General features: G+C 41.4%; 1 protein-coding gene across 1 annotated transcript; it reads right to left on the reverse strand.

Annotated features, from left to right (window-relative positions):
* Positions 1–9,763: 9,763 nt before the first annotated feature.
* Positions 9,764–14,063, reverse strand: crybb1l2 (crystallin, beta B1, like 2). The gene is made up of 6 exons (XM_023422010.2): positions 13,889–14,063; positions 12,922–13,022; positions 12,625–12,743; positions 11,619–11,751; positions 11,368–11,510; positions 9,764–10,550 (listed from the first exon to the last, which is right to left on the reverse strand). Exons 1-6 carry the CDS (start codon positions 14,061–14,063, stop codon positions 10,379–10,381), a joined length of 843 nt encoding a protein of 280 aa, XP_023277778.2. The 3' UTR covers positions 9,764–10,378.
* Between the last annotated feature and the right edge of the window lie 2,824 nt (positions 14,064–16,887).

Here is a 16,887-nt window from a genome sequence, read left to right on the forward strand (position 1 = left end):
GCACTGCTCCTCACCGACGTTACCGACGTATGTGCCGACTGCTCATCAAGAACAAGAGCTCATGGTTAGGCAGTATCACAGCGCTGAGGCTAGTAAATGATCCTGGCTTAAAAAAAACCTTCACCAGCACAAAAGGTGACTGAGTACTATACAATAAAATAAACATAAAAAATAAACAGAGGTGAGGAAGTGAGACGAAACACAAAGAAATAACAGGAAAGACCAACCAACATACACACACACACACACACACAGCCCATGTCGAGACACAGAGTAAGCGAGGAGCAGGTCCTGTGGACGGATGTCAGTGATATGACACACGGGGGGAAGAGACAAGGAGAATCCCATGACTCCCAACTGCCACTAAAGGGACGTCAAAATGAATAAATAATTAAAAAATTGGACGACAGTGTTTACAGTGCTGGATACTGAAAAAATGAATCACTGTAGTGCTACTGTAATGCACTACTGCCCAGTACTGGTCCACACATGCACATTACTAAGCCTACATCTTTGGCTGGAATGGCCACGGTCCAGAAATACATCCACAACTGTTTGTGACGGAGTGAGTGATGAATTTAAACCACTGGTCGGCTGAGTGTTGGACTTTTCCCATTGGTCGTTGCTCTTTCTAAATGATTTTGCCGGAACAGGAGCATTTACAGTGGATCCACAACAGTCAAACTTCAACTGCTTCAACTCCTCAAATAGTGACCAGTGTCTTTATTTACTTCAAATGCAGAAGGTAACAGGAAGTGGGAGGAGGTAGGGCCTGTTATCACATTTCCACTTGCCTGCATTTCTGTTGTTTACATGCTATTCAGATCTGATAGTTTCTTTAGCTTAGCGGTCACCAATGGTTTCTCTCTCTCTCTCCCTCCCACTCTGCAGCTCTTGCTCAGTGTGGCTTATGTTTAGTAATTTCTCTGCCTGCTTTAGTGATAATGGTTCATGTAAAAAATCAAGTTTATTTTGGACGCAAGGTTCAGAAAATTGGAAACATGGCTCCGTGTCCAGCCATATACTAGTTTTATACCTTGTCTTGTTATTTTTGTCATGTTGAAGCTGTTGTCATGTTCCACCACTACACCTACAGTATGGCTGCACGTAGCGCTTCCTCCTGCAAATGTGGCAACTGCCACAGACTGTAGAGACACAGCTGCAACTTCCAAGTACTTTAGCTTTGACAGGTCTGTCGTCTGAAAACTCAACTACAACCTTGTACATTACCCTGGCTGCCAAAATATAAACACACGCATTCACATCTCAGCTGTCAGAGAGCATTAGCTCTGGTGTTTGTGCCCATAGTGGAGAAACCAGATTTGTACAGCTCCAAACCCTGAAAGCAAGTTTGAAACAAAGCTTTTGTATGCAAGGCTGGATTATCAGAGGGGTGAAGTGGGCACCTGCCTCATGGTGTCAATTGGTTTGTGTGGATTTAATTGAAATGTTGGGAATGTGCACCTCTAAAGCTCAAATTATCCACATGATTAAGGGTGTTAAAGAAAGAAGAAAGGCCCTGGCCCTTTCAAAACCATCATTACTTCAGATTTGTGCTTATATGTTGTATATTCCTAATTTAATTTGTTGTTTAATGAAAAACACACAACAAATCTTGGGGCCAGCAAATATTCCAGGGTCAGAAGCAGGACGTCATAGAGACTGGTGAGACATGGCAGTTGTTCAAATTGGGATAACAGCAGACACACAGACACAGTTTCTTGGAAGGTGTTCATGGTGTAACACTTAGTTATACACACGAAAAGTAACAGAAATAGATGTATGAAGAATTAAAAAGAGGTCTTGAGGAGGCTCCTGTGTAACTTTTCTCAAAACTTTCCAAAGCTCGTTTTCAGTTTTGGAGATTCTTCATCATCATTTGGCCGTACTAAAGATAGAAATATGTGTTAGCAGATAAACAGGCTTTTCCAGGATACACACCTCACTTTCTGTTTGTCTGGTTATTGTGAATTTTGGCCATTATCTCCCATCACTCTGGATTCAGAGACTTTCATTAGGATCTGTGTCCATCGCTGACACAGCCAGACAGAAAGCATTCAGTTCCTGTGACACCCCAGTGGCACCGCATTCACAGGTAATGGACTGGAGAATAAATAAATACATGAACAAACAGCTATTAATGGATGGATTTATTACTTTTCTCCTGCAGGCTGCTGCCTCTAAGACCACTCCTCCCCCTCTCTCCTTCCTCTATCCTCCACAACTTCACCACTAGTCATGAGTCCCCCTCTCCTTTCTCCCTGCATCCGTCTGTTCCACTTTCATCTATTATTTTTAACCCTCAGACATGCCTCATGCATGACGCAGATGGACGCGTAATACGGACACAGTAAACCAAAGAGGGAAGAGGCCTGTGCTGCAGAGAGAGAGAGAGAGAGAGAGAGAGAGAGACTGATGTGAGAGAGGGAAACAGGCAGACACGGGGGTCTTGTTAGGGAGACAAGGAGGGAGAGAGGCTGAGATAAAGGCCGGGGGCGAGGGAGGCGAGAGAGAAATATTTTCATCATTCGTTTCACACGTAACCAGGAGCATAACAGGTAGCCTTCACCAAAAAAAATGTCACCTGTCACACAACATGTAAACACCTGCTTGCAACATTTTTCGTCCCCAGCTGTGGAGTAAACTGTCACAAATAACAAAAGAAAAAAAAAACATAATCAGTATTGTACTATTCCCACTTCTTCCCTCTCCCTCTCTTCCCCATCTATCTTCCTGAAAGCTCCACACACCCACTCGTTTGTCTGAGCAGAAAGAAGAGGAGTTACATATCAATCTTACATCACTCAACAGTCAGTCTGAGACTTTTCGTAGAGGCACTGAATGAGCATCAACACTCCGTGACGCACACCAACTGTCAGGTTGAAGTATTTGTGTGCTTGTGTGTGTTCGCACATGTGTGTATGCGTGAGCGCAAATATAGTGCAAATTTATTTGTGCATGGTTAATTTGTGTGGCTGCATATCAGAAACTAGACAGAAATCATCATCAGAATCACACTGTGATCGTCCAGGAACGAGAAGGTTTTCCTCCATATGGTCCAACACGTTCCCCTTTTCCCTCCGACTTACAAATAGTGAGTTAGCATTACTCATAATTGGACAATGAGAATAAAATTGTCAGTCCACTCCTACTCAACATACGTGTGCAGGCCGTTTCCAAACTTATACATCATAATCCCTGCATATAACAATGGCAGCATCCAAATTACTGCCAATTGTAATGATTAATGAGGCTGCACGTAGGTTTATTATTCAAATATCACAGTAAAATTAGTACAGATGACACATTCAGTTTCTGGAGAAACTCTTTGACTTACCACATGCAATAAAACAATACAGAGAATCATCTGCTTTGTGGTTTCCTGCCTGTAACTCTGACTAAACTCATTAGGCTTGCTGAGAAACAGTTACAGTGCACTTTGTGGGAAGCAAGATAATGACTGCAGCCTAATGTATGGAGGACCAAACCAAAAAAACATTAATAGGTAAATACAACAAATTAAAAAAATATATTTTAATATTTTTAAATAAAATGGCAAACGATAATAAATAAACGTAGTAATGAATGTTAAACCGACAAATAAAGAAAGAAAAAATATATTAGAATAACTACATTTCAGAATAAACTCACGAAAGAAAAAAAACTATTCAATAAAAAGGAACAGTAAATTAATGGATAAATAAATCCACACAATGTTCATATAAATATCCAAATACATTTATACATGTGTATTTTTTTCATTCCATTGTTTTTTATCATTATTCTCACCTTTGATCTTAATTTTCCCTCGTCCAATTTGCCTAGATTTTCCTAGTTTATCTTATAATGAGTCATATCTGGTCTTCCATAAAGCAGCTTTAAAGATACTGTGACTGTAGTTCTGATGATTTTATTAAACTTGACAAATCCATAGATTGAAGAAATCCTCTTCACGTTATTACCAATTAAATTACAGTCCCTACAGGCTTCCATTGAGCATGATTTGTTGTACATCCTCTTGAAAATCACACTGTTGTTGTTATGGAAAACTTCTATAACCCCTGGGGTCTGTACCTGAGTGACTTCACCCGGGTGGGAGAAGAAATGCGACGGGGAACATAAGTTGACAAAGACGTGCATGCGAGCACACAGCATCTAATAAATGTGATACGTTTCTGTTGCCTGCAGTGAATGACCACCCATCTGAGCAGCCAATCAGACGGCAGACCTAATAAATCACCAGATGGAGTGTGGAGTGTAGCAATGGAATTGGAGTGAAAAGGTGGCGAAGACTGAGTGGATATATAGCTGTGTGAAGACTGTGTGCATTCTTCCTTTCTATCTCGCTGTCTCTCTCTTCCTCTCTACCCATTATTCAGCAGTGTGGTACCTCAAGGAGTCATTAAGCTCTTATAAGCTATCCCATAATGTCCTGCTGCTGATACAGTCCCAATCCACAGAGTGACATCAGAAGCAGGGCTGGAAATAAGAGTAGCCGCATGTGTGCCTGTGTGTGTGTGAGTGAGTGCACCGGCTTGTGCTCGGGTCTACTCACGCATGAACGTCCATATGTGCGTGTGTTAACTTGTGCGTATTTGCATGTGTGTGCGTGCGTGTCAGTCTGACGTCAATACTCCTCCAATCCACATTTAACTGCATAGTGAGGAAGGCTCATAGCACCTTGTAGGTGTCTTATCTCAATGTATTTATAGGCTGAACTAAACTGGGTGCCAGTGTGACAGGTGAAGTGTGTTTGAGGGGAGAAAAAAGGGGTTGAACTTGGAAAGCTTATTTCTGGAGGGAGGCTGCATGGGAATTTGTTTTGGTAAAAATTGGTTTTACTGATTTTTTCAAAAGCAGATACTGAGGTGTTTCAGAGCGGAGGGATGAAAGAATAATGAGGAAAATGGTACACCATCACACATTAAAGTAAACTTACAGGACCATTGCTAAAGCGGCTTGAATTTGGGTTTTTCTTATTCCTGTCACATGATGTCATGAAGAGGTTTTTCCTGTGCAGCTATCATTGAAATGACTACACAAAAAGTCAATATAAGGTGAATGGAACAAGGTCATAAGAACAATATTTCTTTTAAGTGGCAAAAGGTTGACTTCTTCTCAGCTGGAAGACCTCTTCCTGTTTTTCTATTTCTGTTTCTCTCCTCCACCTACATGTTTGTGTGGTGACGACTGCATGCTACAGCTGTATCCACTGTGGCTGGGAGGTCTCCTATTCATCGCACAGTGTTCATTCATGTAATAACTGAGCATCTCAATTTGTTCTCATAATTGAACAAACCAAGACCTGCCAATCAATTAGCTGTCACAGGGGAGCAGCAAAGTGGGTGGAGTCACATTTGAAACCTCATGTCCCTCATCATGGCAGCATTGGTTAATTTAATGACACTAAAGAGCCACGTTATGATAACTAGTTCCGAAAATTGCTGTTTTGTTTCTAAGAAATCTTTTTATATCTTTCGGTGGCTTTAAAGACTACAATACCCATAAGTCCCATCATGTCTTTGCTATGGAGAAGGAGCCAGCAATGAATCACGGCTGTATCAGATTCAGAAGGCTTTGTTGTTGCCTCTAGGACCAAACACTGCGCTGCTGGCAAAGTCTTCTAACACTGACCCAGGATCTGAGGATGAATTGATTCATAACGCAAAATCTTTTAATTATTAACAGGAGTCTTCAAAATGTAAACTCAAGCTTCAGCTGCCATTAGAGGTGTAGCCAGCAGAATTTTAAGCTCAGTTATCGACCGTCTCTTACTTCGGTACAGGAGTCAGGGTGATCTCTGCTCCTTGTGTCTTATATATATATATTTTTTTTTTTAACACAGTTGCTTTTCATACTGATGATTCGGCCAGGAAAGCTTCATGTTCATCCAAGCGGCTGCTGCTCCAACACTGTCTGGGATGAAAGTCAACAGGGGTTTTGCATCCAGAGCCATGGAAATATCCTGAAATACGTCTCCACTTTGATTCTCTGCATGACTAACAAACAGTTGGCTGTATCATCTAGTTAGTATTCAAAATGTCACGTAGTTCCCTGGAAGAACACATGGTGTTCTTAGTAATTACCCTTATGTCATCAGGAGTTTAGTAAGATAGGTAAGAGTACGGTCCAGACCTGCTCTATTTGAAAAGCCTTGCAATAACTTCTGTTGTGATTTGGCGCTATGTAAATAAAAATTGGACTTGAATGACTTAAGTAATACAGAGTAGTTATCCAAAGATATAGATTTGGTCAACAGTTCTAGCTACACGATTGAAGAGGACTTACAGGAGTTGCAGTCCAAACATGCAAGAGTTAGTCATTTTCGCAAGGTGGAGCACAAAATCCTACAAAGTAGTGTCGGATGCTATGATCTACAACAGAAAGTCAACATTCGCAATATGAATTTTCTAAGTTGGTACTTTTTCTGCAGTGTTTTACACAACTCCCAGTAGGATCAGGGAGCTGCGTTACATAAGTGCGAGGATTCAGAGATGCAAAAAAAAATGAACCTTTTCACCTTTAATTTCTGCCTCCCATCATAGTCAGCGTGCCACTGGAGGCACGGTATTGACGTCAAAAGTATCTGGGGTCAAACTTAAAACCAAAGTTCAAAATCCTTGTCAGCGTAGTGCACAAACCCAGAGCTCATCAATGTCGAACCTGCACTCGTTTGAGATTTGCGCACAGAACATCATTATGAGTAACCCAGGCAACATCCACAGCTCCCAAATCTCAGCCCTGTAAGAATCAATCAGACTGATTGATCCACCTCCCTGTTAGAAGGAGGCTGGAAAAACATAAGACTGGAACTGACTTGGACACAATACAATTACAAGTATAAAGGAAAACAGCAACATTAACGTCTCTGAACAGCACCTGTGCACGTTAACCGACATGCAGGTTTGAGTAGTAGCCAGACCTATTGCTCAATAAGTGCAAGATGTTCGTGTTCAGATCCCCCGCCCCATCCGTCAACATCTGTCTGACACAGACAACTGTGACTGAACACTGGAGGCTTCAAAATTGTGTTGTGCTGTGCTGTGCTGTGCTGTGCTGTGCTGTACCGTGCCATGCCGTGCCGTGCCGTGCCGTGCCGTGCTGTGCAGACTGAATAAACTCACTGAGAAGGCCGAGTCTGTTGATGGTCTGAGGCTGGTCACACCGGAGGAGGTGGCTGAGGACTGAATTCTGGCAAATCATGGAAAATGTCACCCATCACCCCCATGAAACTTTAGACAAACTTAAGAGCACATTCAGCAACAGACACGTACAACCCTGCTGCGTCAGGGAACATTACAGGAAGTCATCCCTGCCTAGTGCAGTAAGACTCTATAATGCATCTCTATAATTCATCTAAACTCAGCTGGATTCAGCTGCTATCACATTTTAATTTCCCTCTATCCATATTTCTATCTATCTATCTATCTATCTATCTATCTATCTATCTATCTATCTATTTTGCTTGGGCTTTGGTTGTGTTATTGCATCAGATTGTTCAGGTCTTTGTGTTGGAAGAATTCTGTGTATTTTTCATCATCACTGGACTATACACAGTATTTTTCCACACTGCCAAACTTGTTAAATTTCTCTGCAGGAACTTTGATGAGACGTTGTTTCTTTTTTGGTATCTTTTCAACAAGATATTGTGCTGCAAAGAACAAACTTTAAAACTTGTGGTCATTATAAAACCACTGTTATATTCACATCACATCAAACTACTTCCTAGATATTAGGATACTGTGTACTGAAAAATCACCCTGTATGAACTTTAACCCCCTTTTGCATACAGGTTTGAAATAGTGGGAATAAACATGTTATTGTGTTAGATCAGACATTTTCTTACTGGAGTGTGACTCTATTGTTGTCATGACAATATTAATCTTTTGTTGTAGTTAAATAGAAAGTTTGTATTAGTCAGGAGGTTTGGAGAGAAGAGTGAAGTGTCATATTTATGTACTGTATCCACTATTTCTGGGCTAACAATGACAGAATGATACTCTAATGCGGTCTACTGAAAATTGCCTCATTAAGCAAGTTTGATTTGAAGCACTCTCAGCAATCTATATAAAGTCTAATCATCACTGACATAACATTGTGGATAACCTGCATGGCACAGAGAGAATATGCAGATTATATTATGTAGGATGTAGTTTGCTATTTTTCAATATTTCATTATCCTTAGGGGGAATTAAGCATTGGATAAATCATATTTTATAAATAGAAAGTGTGAATGCTCAAATGCAGTCCAATCCATTTTGTTGACAGACCACACCAGGCATCAATATTCTCTTTGGTGGGGAAGATAAATAATGAATCATTCATTTCAAAAAGCTTGAAAACATAATGTTCTGTTTCATACAGAGTTCTATGGTAGAGGAGGTAGAGTGCTTTCTTCTTTCACAGATCAACAATATCAGTCTAAACTTGTTTTCCATCAGTACAAATCAAATCTGTGTCTCTGCACGCATTATATTGAGCGGTTACACTGCATGTGGACTGGGGAAAAGAAATCGCTAATTACCTCAAGATGTGCTCTGACAATAACAAATCCAGTGGGACGGCTGATTCTTCAAGTTATTTGAAGTGTGTGAAGTAACACCGTTTTTTGAGACATATTGTTTGTTTTGTAGTATTTGCTCGGGCAGGAAGTCTCAGTCCGACTCTTTCCAGAAAGACGCATCATAAATCCTCTAATGTGCAGTTCCAGTTACAATGTATAAGACAGTGAGCCCCAAACTTATCAAACCCAAGACACAGGAGACCCTAAACTGAGGAACTGTGTTTTTTGTTGTAAAGTCCAAAGCATAGGCTGTATATTAAGATGGATGTAGCCTCCGTGACATCGGCCACAGGTTTCTGAAGAGCGGTTTTGAGGATAAGAGTGGGCTGGTCCACCATCGCCATCTTGGCAGTGCTTGACTTTGCTGAACCCCCGGCTAATCGAGAAAAGGGCAGAGAGGTGGAGCGTGTCAACCACATGTCATGCAAAGCGACCACGCCCTCAATTATGCAGAACTTTAAGCCTTGATAAAAATTGAGTGAGTTATATAAACAGTTGTCACGAAGGGGGAAATTATCTACAGAGACCAAAACCGTTTTTTGTACCAGGCTGTAAACCTTTTTTTATTTCTGCTGTGAAGTTGCGCATTTTAACATGGGAGTCAAGGAGGATTGACTCACTTTTGAGGAATTGCAGTTTTTGGCACTTGGCTTCATCTTTAGCCCCAGAGGTTGCTGCTTTTTCCAAAGGCAGAGTCAAAAGTGTGGATGTGTTGATATATTTTTGTTTTTTTTCTACTGAAGTCTCCATCCACTCAAAAATGTGTTTTACTCATTGTTACTTGGATGTTTGAGCTTCACTTTGCAGCATTTGTGGTTTTGGTTAAATATAAATAAACACTTTGTATCTGAAAATGACCGTGATTGTTCTATATTCTATCCATGACCATTACGGTTCTCTAACCTGAGCAAAGTACTTATCATAACCCAAACCATGATCTTTCCCTAAACCTAACTACGTTGTTTTGGTGCCTAACCCTAAGCAAACCTCTATCACAGGTTTTTTTCAACTGATTTTTAACAGTTTATGTTTGGCATGTGTCCTGCCGCTCTGGAAACGCTCCTCTGGGTCATATGAGAGGGTAGAGACAATCAACCTAGGGTGTGAAATGACCTGTGACTTGTGATCCAGGGTCCATCCAGGCATTTAACATATATATCAAAACTGTATCTGTTAAAGAAGACTTCATTTCAAGTGGAGCAGGATGTGAGATGCTTTATTGGGGTGTAGGGTTGATGCAGTTCTCTGAGCACAGAGAATTTGCCTCCTCTCTCTTAATGTGGCTTCCTTCTGTTTCACATCCCCCACACAAACACACAGAAATCCACACTGGTACGCCCCCTCCCCTCCTCAGATGGGCTCCAACGGGCTGAATGAGGGCTGACGTTGATGGGATGTGGAAGCAAAGTGTGTGAGGGGGAGAGAGGGAGGGAGGGGAGGAGAGAGGGGGAAAGTGTGGAGCAGGGAGCTGACAAACAGAGTCGGTGAGAGAGGGAGAACAAAAATGGAGAGAGCATTTATTATCAGATACGGTCTCTGTGGTCCATATAATTATCTCCTCTTCCTCTACTTCATCTTGAATAACTTTTCATTGGTCACTAGATTACAATGTTCCCACAGCTAAAAATAACAACCAACTGCTTTCCGTCCAATCCTGCCCTCAAACCACCAAGAGTTTTAGGAGCAGAGGAGTAAATATTACACCCTCTCCCTCCTCTCCTTCTTGGCCTTCCCTCCTCTTTCCCCTCCATCTCTTCGCCCACCCTCAGCTTCCATCTCTCCTCCGATCCCTCTCTTCCTCGCCCTCGCTGGGTTTCACTTGGAGGATGTGGTGTAGCAGCCGTGTGGGTGCCACTGCATGTCACGGATGCGCCTGATGGACTGCATCTGGGGGCTGCGGGCACCAAACTCGTTGAAATGCCTGAATTCACCCTTCTCCAGCAGGTACTGGCTGCCACGGTAGCCGGGGAACTGGTAACCCACCCAGCTGGGGAGAGACACAGGAAGAGGAGAGAGGAAGGAAAGGGAATTTACATTTTCAAATTAGGGGTGGATTGCAAGGTTGCAGAGGAAATTATAATAGATGAAGGGGCGAGGGAAAAGATGTCCGATAGAACAGGGAAAATTGATTCCTGGCAGTAAAACACCAGGTTGAAAGATGAGAAACAAACAAATAAAATGTGAGAGAAAGATGCTAGAAAGACAAATTAGGAAGGACAAATATCTAACAAATAAACATCGATCTGTTTGTCATGCTGTCAGCATGAAATCACAGGTGAGTCCCCCTCCCTGCTGCTTGTTTCAGGAAAGGTGGGGTGCTACAAATGAAATAATCACAGCATTTAAGAGACTGTGTCTGCTGCCTGCCACACCTCTGAGAGACACTCAGCTGCTGACGCCGATGACACCTTTGTCTAGCTGCTGATGAAAAAGCCGCTATTCCTGAACTCGCTCTCCCAGGCACTGAGGGTACTCAGATAGTTGGTGATTATGCTGCTGTTTCTGCAGTTCGAGAATGACGTCCCGGATGTGGAAGCTGTCTGACACATGCAGGAAGACTTTTTTTTGACGCAGCTCTTGCAAGAGCAGGGTGTAATATTTTTTTGTTGGCACTGTTGAAAAATTAATGAGAGCTGCAAATAGAGGAAGGATTTAAGACCGCTGAGTTACTGCTCTGTAGACAGGCTTGATGTTTAAAGGAATAGTTGTTGGGAAAACATATAAGTGCATTTCCCAAAATAATGAACCCTCTTTTTTCTGGACAAGCAAGAAAATGCTCGTAGCATGTTTCCCACAGTACTCACGTTCCACAGCTGACCATGATGCTGCCCACTCTGTCGGTGAAACCGTAGGAAAACAGGCTGGGGACATCATCGTCCATGATCTCCATCTTACGACCCTTGAACTCTCCGACCTCGTACAGGCAGATCTTGTGCTTCTCAGGGTCCTGCAAGGTGGTGAAAAGAGATAAAGGAGGGGTGAGCGATTGAAACACGAGCAAACTACCATCAGGAGTGTGGGAAACATAGATAAATCTTCAGCCGAGTGGGTTTACCATGCGGACGGGCCTGAAGGACAGCAGGTAGTCGTTCTTCTGGCAGTTGCTCCAGGAGTCCCAGCGGGGGTATTCGCCCTTCTCCAGGATGAACATCTCACCACAGAAGTTCATCTGCTCAAAGCCGACGAAGCTGAGGAGGGAAAGAACCAAAACAATGAGGCGAGAGGAGGAGGGCGATGAGATCCAGTGATCATTGTATTGCCTTTTAAAGAAGAAGTCCACCAATTTTCCATAGAAACATCTGTTTACTCATAACAAGAAGCACTACTCATCCCGTGAGAACAGTTGTATATTGCATGTTCAGTAGCTCTGAGGGGAGATTTGAAATGTTCGAAAAAATAACCCTTGAGATGTCATCAAATGTAGGATCCAGTGTTTTTGGAGTGAGTGACTGACTGTGTGATCATAATTCCACCATTGGTCAGCCGAATGCCACATGACTGAGTTGGAGTTTACCCACTGGCTGTTGCTCTTTCAAAGATAATTTAATAAAAATAGCTATCTATCATCAATCGGGGGAGCGTTTGTAGGTCGCAGTATTGCCAACTTAGCTCATTTGTCACTGGATTTGGAGACTTGTTTTCAAACAAGACTGGACATAAACCTGGTATGTGGCAGGACTGTGCATGGGTGCCAACAGGGGCTTAGGGCTACATCTCTTGTTTTAATGTGTCTCTTCTTGTGGCCCAATTTTGTGGAAGTGCAACATTGCTTGAACTCTTAACTTGCTGTGTATCTTTGATTTCTCTTCACAGTCACTGCTGTTTGCTGCTTTGTTATGTCAGTAGTTTAGGTTTGAAGTTCATTCTACTGCTGCACTCTCTGCAAATCATTCGGGATAAAAGCATGAGATAAATGCCTAAAATGTAGAGTGTGAAATGTCAGATAATGGTGAGGTACAAAATTACTGCTCTTTGCTCAGACAAGTGTGGGTGCTGGGTACATTTTACTTGCATGTGTGGGTGGGTGTGTATATGCGGTTGTATGTGCACAGGCCACTTACGGTCCGCACTCGACACGCAGGGAGCGCACCCTATCCATTCCCATGTCGACCACATTCATGCACTCGCCGGTGATCTCGATACAGCGTCCCTGGAAGTTCTCCTGGTCGTACACGCACATCTGTTGGGGCAAAGAGAATAAGAATGGGAGTGAGAAAGGAGGTCACCGATGTGGTTTCAAAGTCAAGAGCTACACTTGAGAAGAGAAAAAATGAGATGGAAAGACTGTGGCAGAGGAGAAAGTGTCCAAACAAGAACAAGGGAGTGTAAACTTGAGTGTTTTGGGTGATGTACTGTACCTTGTAGGACATCATGCCCATCTCAGACATCTTGTTCTGAGCGGCCTTCCCATCGGTCTGGGAAGCAGACTTGGATTTCTCTCCTCCAGCAGACATGATGACTGAAAAGAAGAGAAGATTTTCAGCTGTCTGTCACATTAAGGGACTGTTGCAAAAAATGGGGGGGGGGCACTAATAACTTAATGTGCACACAAACAAAAAAAAATTGCACCTTAATGTTAATGGAATAATGATTTACACATAGCAACCAAGTCAGACAAAAGACATGTTATTTTACATCACATGACGAATGAGATTTCTCATGTTTTATCAATTCAAATAAGCTTTTACTGGCACAGATGCCAAATCTAAATTGCATATTACTGAGTAATTACTATTTAAAATCACTTGTAATCAATTTGTAATTCACTGAAGAAACTCCCGCACAAACATTTTGATTACCCTCCCCTCAGCAAAAAAGAAAGAAAAAAAGATATAAACCTCAAACTGCTCTGATCCCCTCTCCCGGCTCTAATACGTTTCATCAACAAAGGTGAATTCAATTCAAACTGAACCAAACAAATTACCAATTTTGTCATTTGCTTTACACTCATATTCATTTTAAGAAAAAAACTTTTCCATCAAAAAAACATCAAGAATAAAATTAATTTCATTTTTTGCATCATATGTGAAACCAAACTTGATTTTTAAAGTTATATTTTAGATGTAAGAATTGGTTTTGGCATAATTTGCACTCAGAATAAAACTGTGTTCATTCTGAACAGGCCACACTGCATTTATTTATAACTAATGGATTTGCACTAAAGAAATTCACATTTTACCAGCACTGTTTGACTCCATAGCTTCAGCTTGAACTACAATTGACTTCCTTGGTTGTTATCATTATAAGGTATCACATCAGGTTACTCTTGCTCTCTGTCTACCTCCCCTTCTGTCTTTTCTGTATGATGTTTGTCCACTGTCTTACCTGTGGCAGTGTGTGCGTAAAGGAGTAGACTCGGGGCTGTGACTGTTGGTCTGTTTGAGTGTGCGCCAGGCCCCTCGCCACTTTTATATGCTGGCGCCCAGAGAGAGGGGATTATAGACACAGAAACAAACTCGCTGAGCTCACAGCCCCCACAGAATAGAAATACCCCCATCATCAAAGAGAGGGAGGGAGGCAAAGAGAGAGAGACAGTGGGGCAGAAAGACATGCCAGGATATATATGTTGAAAGAAGAGGAGAATATGAGGAAGAAAATGTGACAAAGTGGAAATCTGAATGTTACACCTTGCTGGACAAAAAAACATAATATGAATCCATTATCTAAAAGAGTGAAAAGATAGAACAGCTGGAATAAAGTGAAGTAAAAGTGAGACCGTTGCTGCACTGGGCTGCTACGTACAAAGTGTTTTCTAAGCCCATAATAATGATAGCCTGGCTGACCGGGTTCACATTTAACAGCCTGTCACAAAATTATTCACTCCTATTCCCCTCAGTGCTGTAATCAAGAAGAACTGGGACAAACAATAACAGGAAAAGCAATAAGCTGCGAGAAGCAATAACCTTGCTGTTCCACCTCTGGGTGAGCACAGAGGTTCAGAGTGTGCATGGACAAATGATCTGAATCTCCCTCTTCATCACAGTGGGGGACAGCTATTAAATTAAAGCCCTCTGCCTTTTTTCTTGAGTGGGTGGGTAAAATATTGTGGTGGGTGTAAGCTGCCATAGGAAAGTCCATGAGCTACTTAGTCCAAAGTGCACACAAGGGAGCAAGCGAACCAGTCAGCTGTAGTTCTGAACATGGCCACACAGGTGAGGTCAGATGTCGTCCGACATCAAGGCTCCACATGTGCTGGTGAGGAGAGGAAGGAAATCAGGGGAGCAGCTGTGTACCACAGGAGGCCCTGAGGTAAAAAATTGAATCTCTTGGATTTCGTCCCTGAGCTTATTAATCCTGCGGTTAGAATTTCAAATCACCACTCAGGTGAGCATCAGTGAAGGAGTGAAAGAGTGAAGGGGTGAATCACACACTTCCATCTCAGTGAGAGTGAATGCACAAAAGGAGATGGACGACAGAGGAAATTAACCGAGTACCCTGGGGCACAGCTCAAGATCCTCCAATCACAGCTGGATTCAGTTACTGCACACAGTCAAGGCCCAGCATCCAGAAAGACATTCAAGTTGGCAAATCACTTCTCAGAGGAGACAAAAGACAAGGAGTGAGGATACAATGGTGTGGCCTCCAATGTGGAAAATCTTTATTAGGGTTAGGGTTAGACACTGAAGTTAATAGATTTCACATGGTAAGCAGCAGGTCACTAGTACTATACCTTTTTTGTTCATTTGTTTCTGAAATCCCATCACAGGTAATAGAAATTACAAGGTATTTGCAAGGAAAGTGTAAAAAATATAAATTACCTGAAAAGACAATTATTTTAATGGAATTTATTGTATTTATTGTATTGTATGGTTTTATTTAACTTCTTTCTAACCAGAGATCCTCTTTTTCAAGATAAACTTTTAAATTAGCATAAAATAGTTCACATAAAGTAATTCACATATAGCACAATAAGACAGGACCCGAACAACATGAAACAAACTATATTCTTGCCAATTTGAAACAATACACCTTATACACACTTTTAGCGACTTTCCAAACATTTCCAGGCTTTTCTGTAAACTCAATGTGTTAGAGTTATTCCTAGTTATAAATTTACATTGATATGATACTTACATATGGTGCATATAGTTATAAGTTATAAACCAGGAACTCTGCCTTTTATTTTGTACATAAATATACCTGGAACACACACAGAAAAAATATCAGGAACACAACTTATAATGTGGTCCTTCTGTGATCTGGTGATCAGTGGTTTTAGTATGAGCTGCAAAATCCATCGGCCCTTTATATAAAATCTGATCAATCAGTCTAATCTGATAGAAAATAATGATGTAAAGCCAGCAGAAGTCAATGATGTTTTCCACATGCTATAATAAAACATGTTCTTTAAAAAGCTCTGTGAAATTCATGTGGCAGATGAACAATGGTTTGATTGATCTTTCATCTCACAACTGAGAATAAATAAAACAGTTTATTATAAATAAGATATCTTATTGTTCCTGTGTGGATATTTTCATATTGTTATCATATATATATCATATTCAGGCCTATATGAGGCATATATGATCTCTTTTGTTTACGTCTGTAATTTTCAGTTGGAGAAATTAATAGAGCGTAGAAATACCAGACAGTCATCAATACAATAGGACACCACACTATCTGAGCAGAAACAAGTTTAAAGGGTAAAACAACAAACAAAGTTGAAAGTGACTCAAGTCAATTAAAGGTGGCACTGACACTGACTGAAAAAAACATGATCCCTCCCTTACATCATTACGTGGATGGACCGTCCACACCAACTATTCACATGACTAAAAATCCATCCAAAGTTTTAAGAGGAGCTTCCCAAGAGTCACCAAGCAGATAATGATGATGATATGAATGATAATGATGCCCTTTCTGTGATGTATATCCCTGTGAGCATTGTTGTGTAAAAGTCATTCCTCTACCGGAGTGGTTGCTATGTTCTTCATTATAGTGCTTAATCAAGTCATATATATAGCTGAGAATCACAAATCACATATTTTCCTCAAAGGGCTTCACAATCTTCACAGCATTCAACGCCTGTCCTCTGTGTTTAGACCATGTAAGAATGTGAAGTTCATGCATTTCAGTTGTAAAGGAAAGAGTGAGGACATCTGCAAACATTAAAAAATAAGGTGTGATAGATGCGATGACAAATGCCAAACCAACACATACACCAGTGTTCACTTTTATCATAATATAAAGTCAGAGCAGTGACTGTGGAAATTGTGTTTTGGGGAAATGATGGTGGTTGTGTCTTTGGTGTTGTTTTACATTGCCACTGCCTTTGTGTGAGTGTGTGAGTCTGTGTGAGTCTGTGTGAGTCTGTGTGACAGTGA

This window comes from Seriola lalandi, unplaced genomic scaffold (assembly GCF_002814215.2).
Source record: "Seriola lalandi dorsalis isolate HSWRI2012SDOR001 ecotype SW California unplaced genomic scaffold, Sedor1 jcf7180002054678, whole genome shotgun sequence".
NCBI classification, from domain to species: Eukaryota; Metazoa; Chordata; class Actinopteri; order Carangiformes; family Carangidae; genus Seriola; species Seriola lalandi.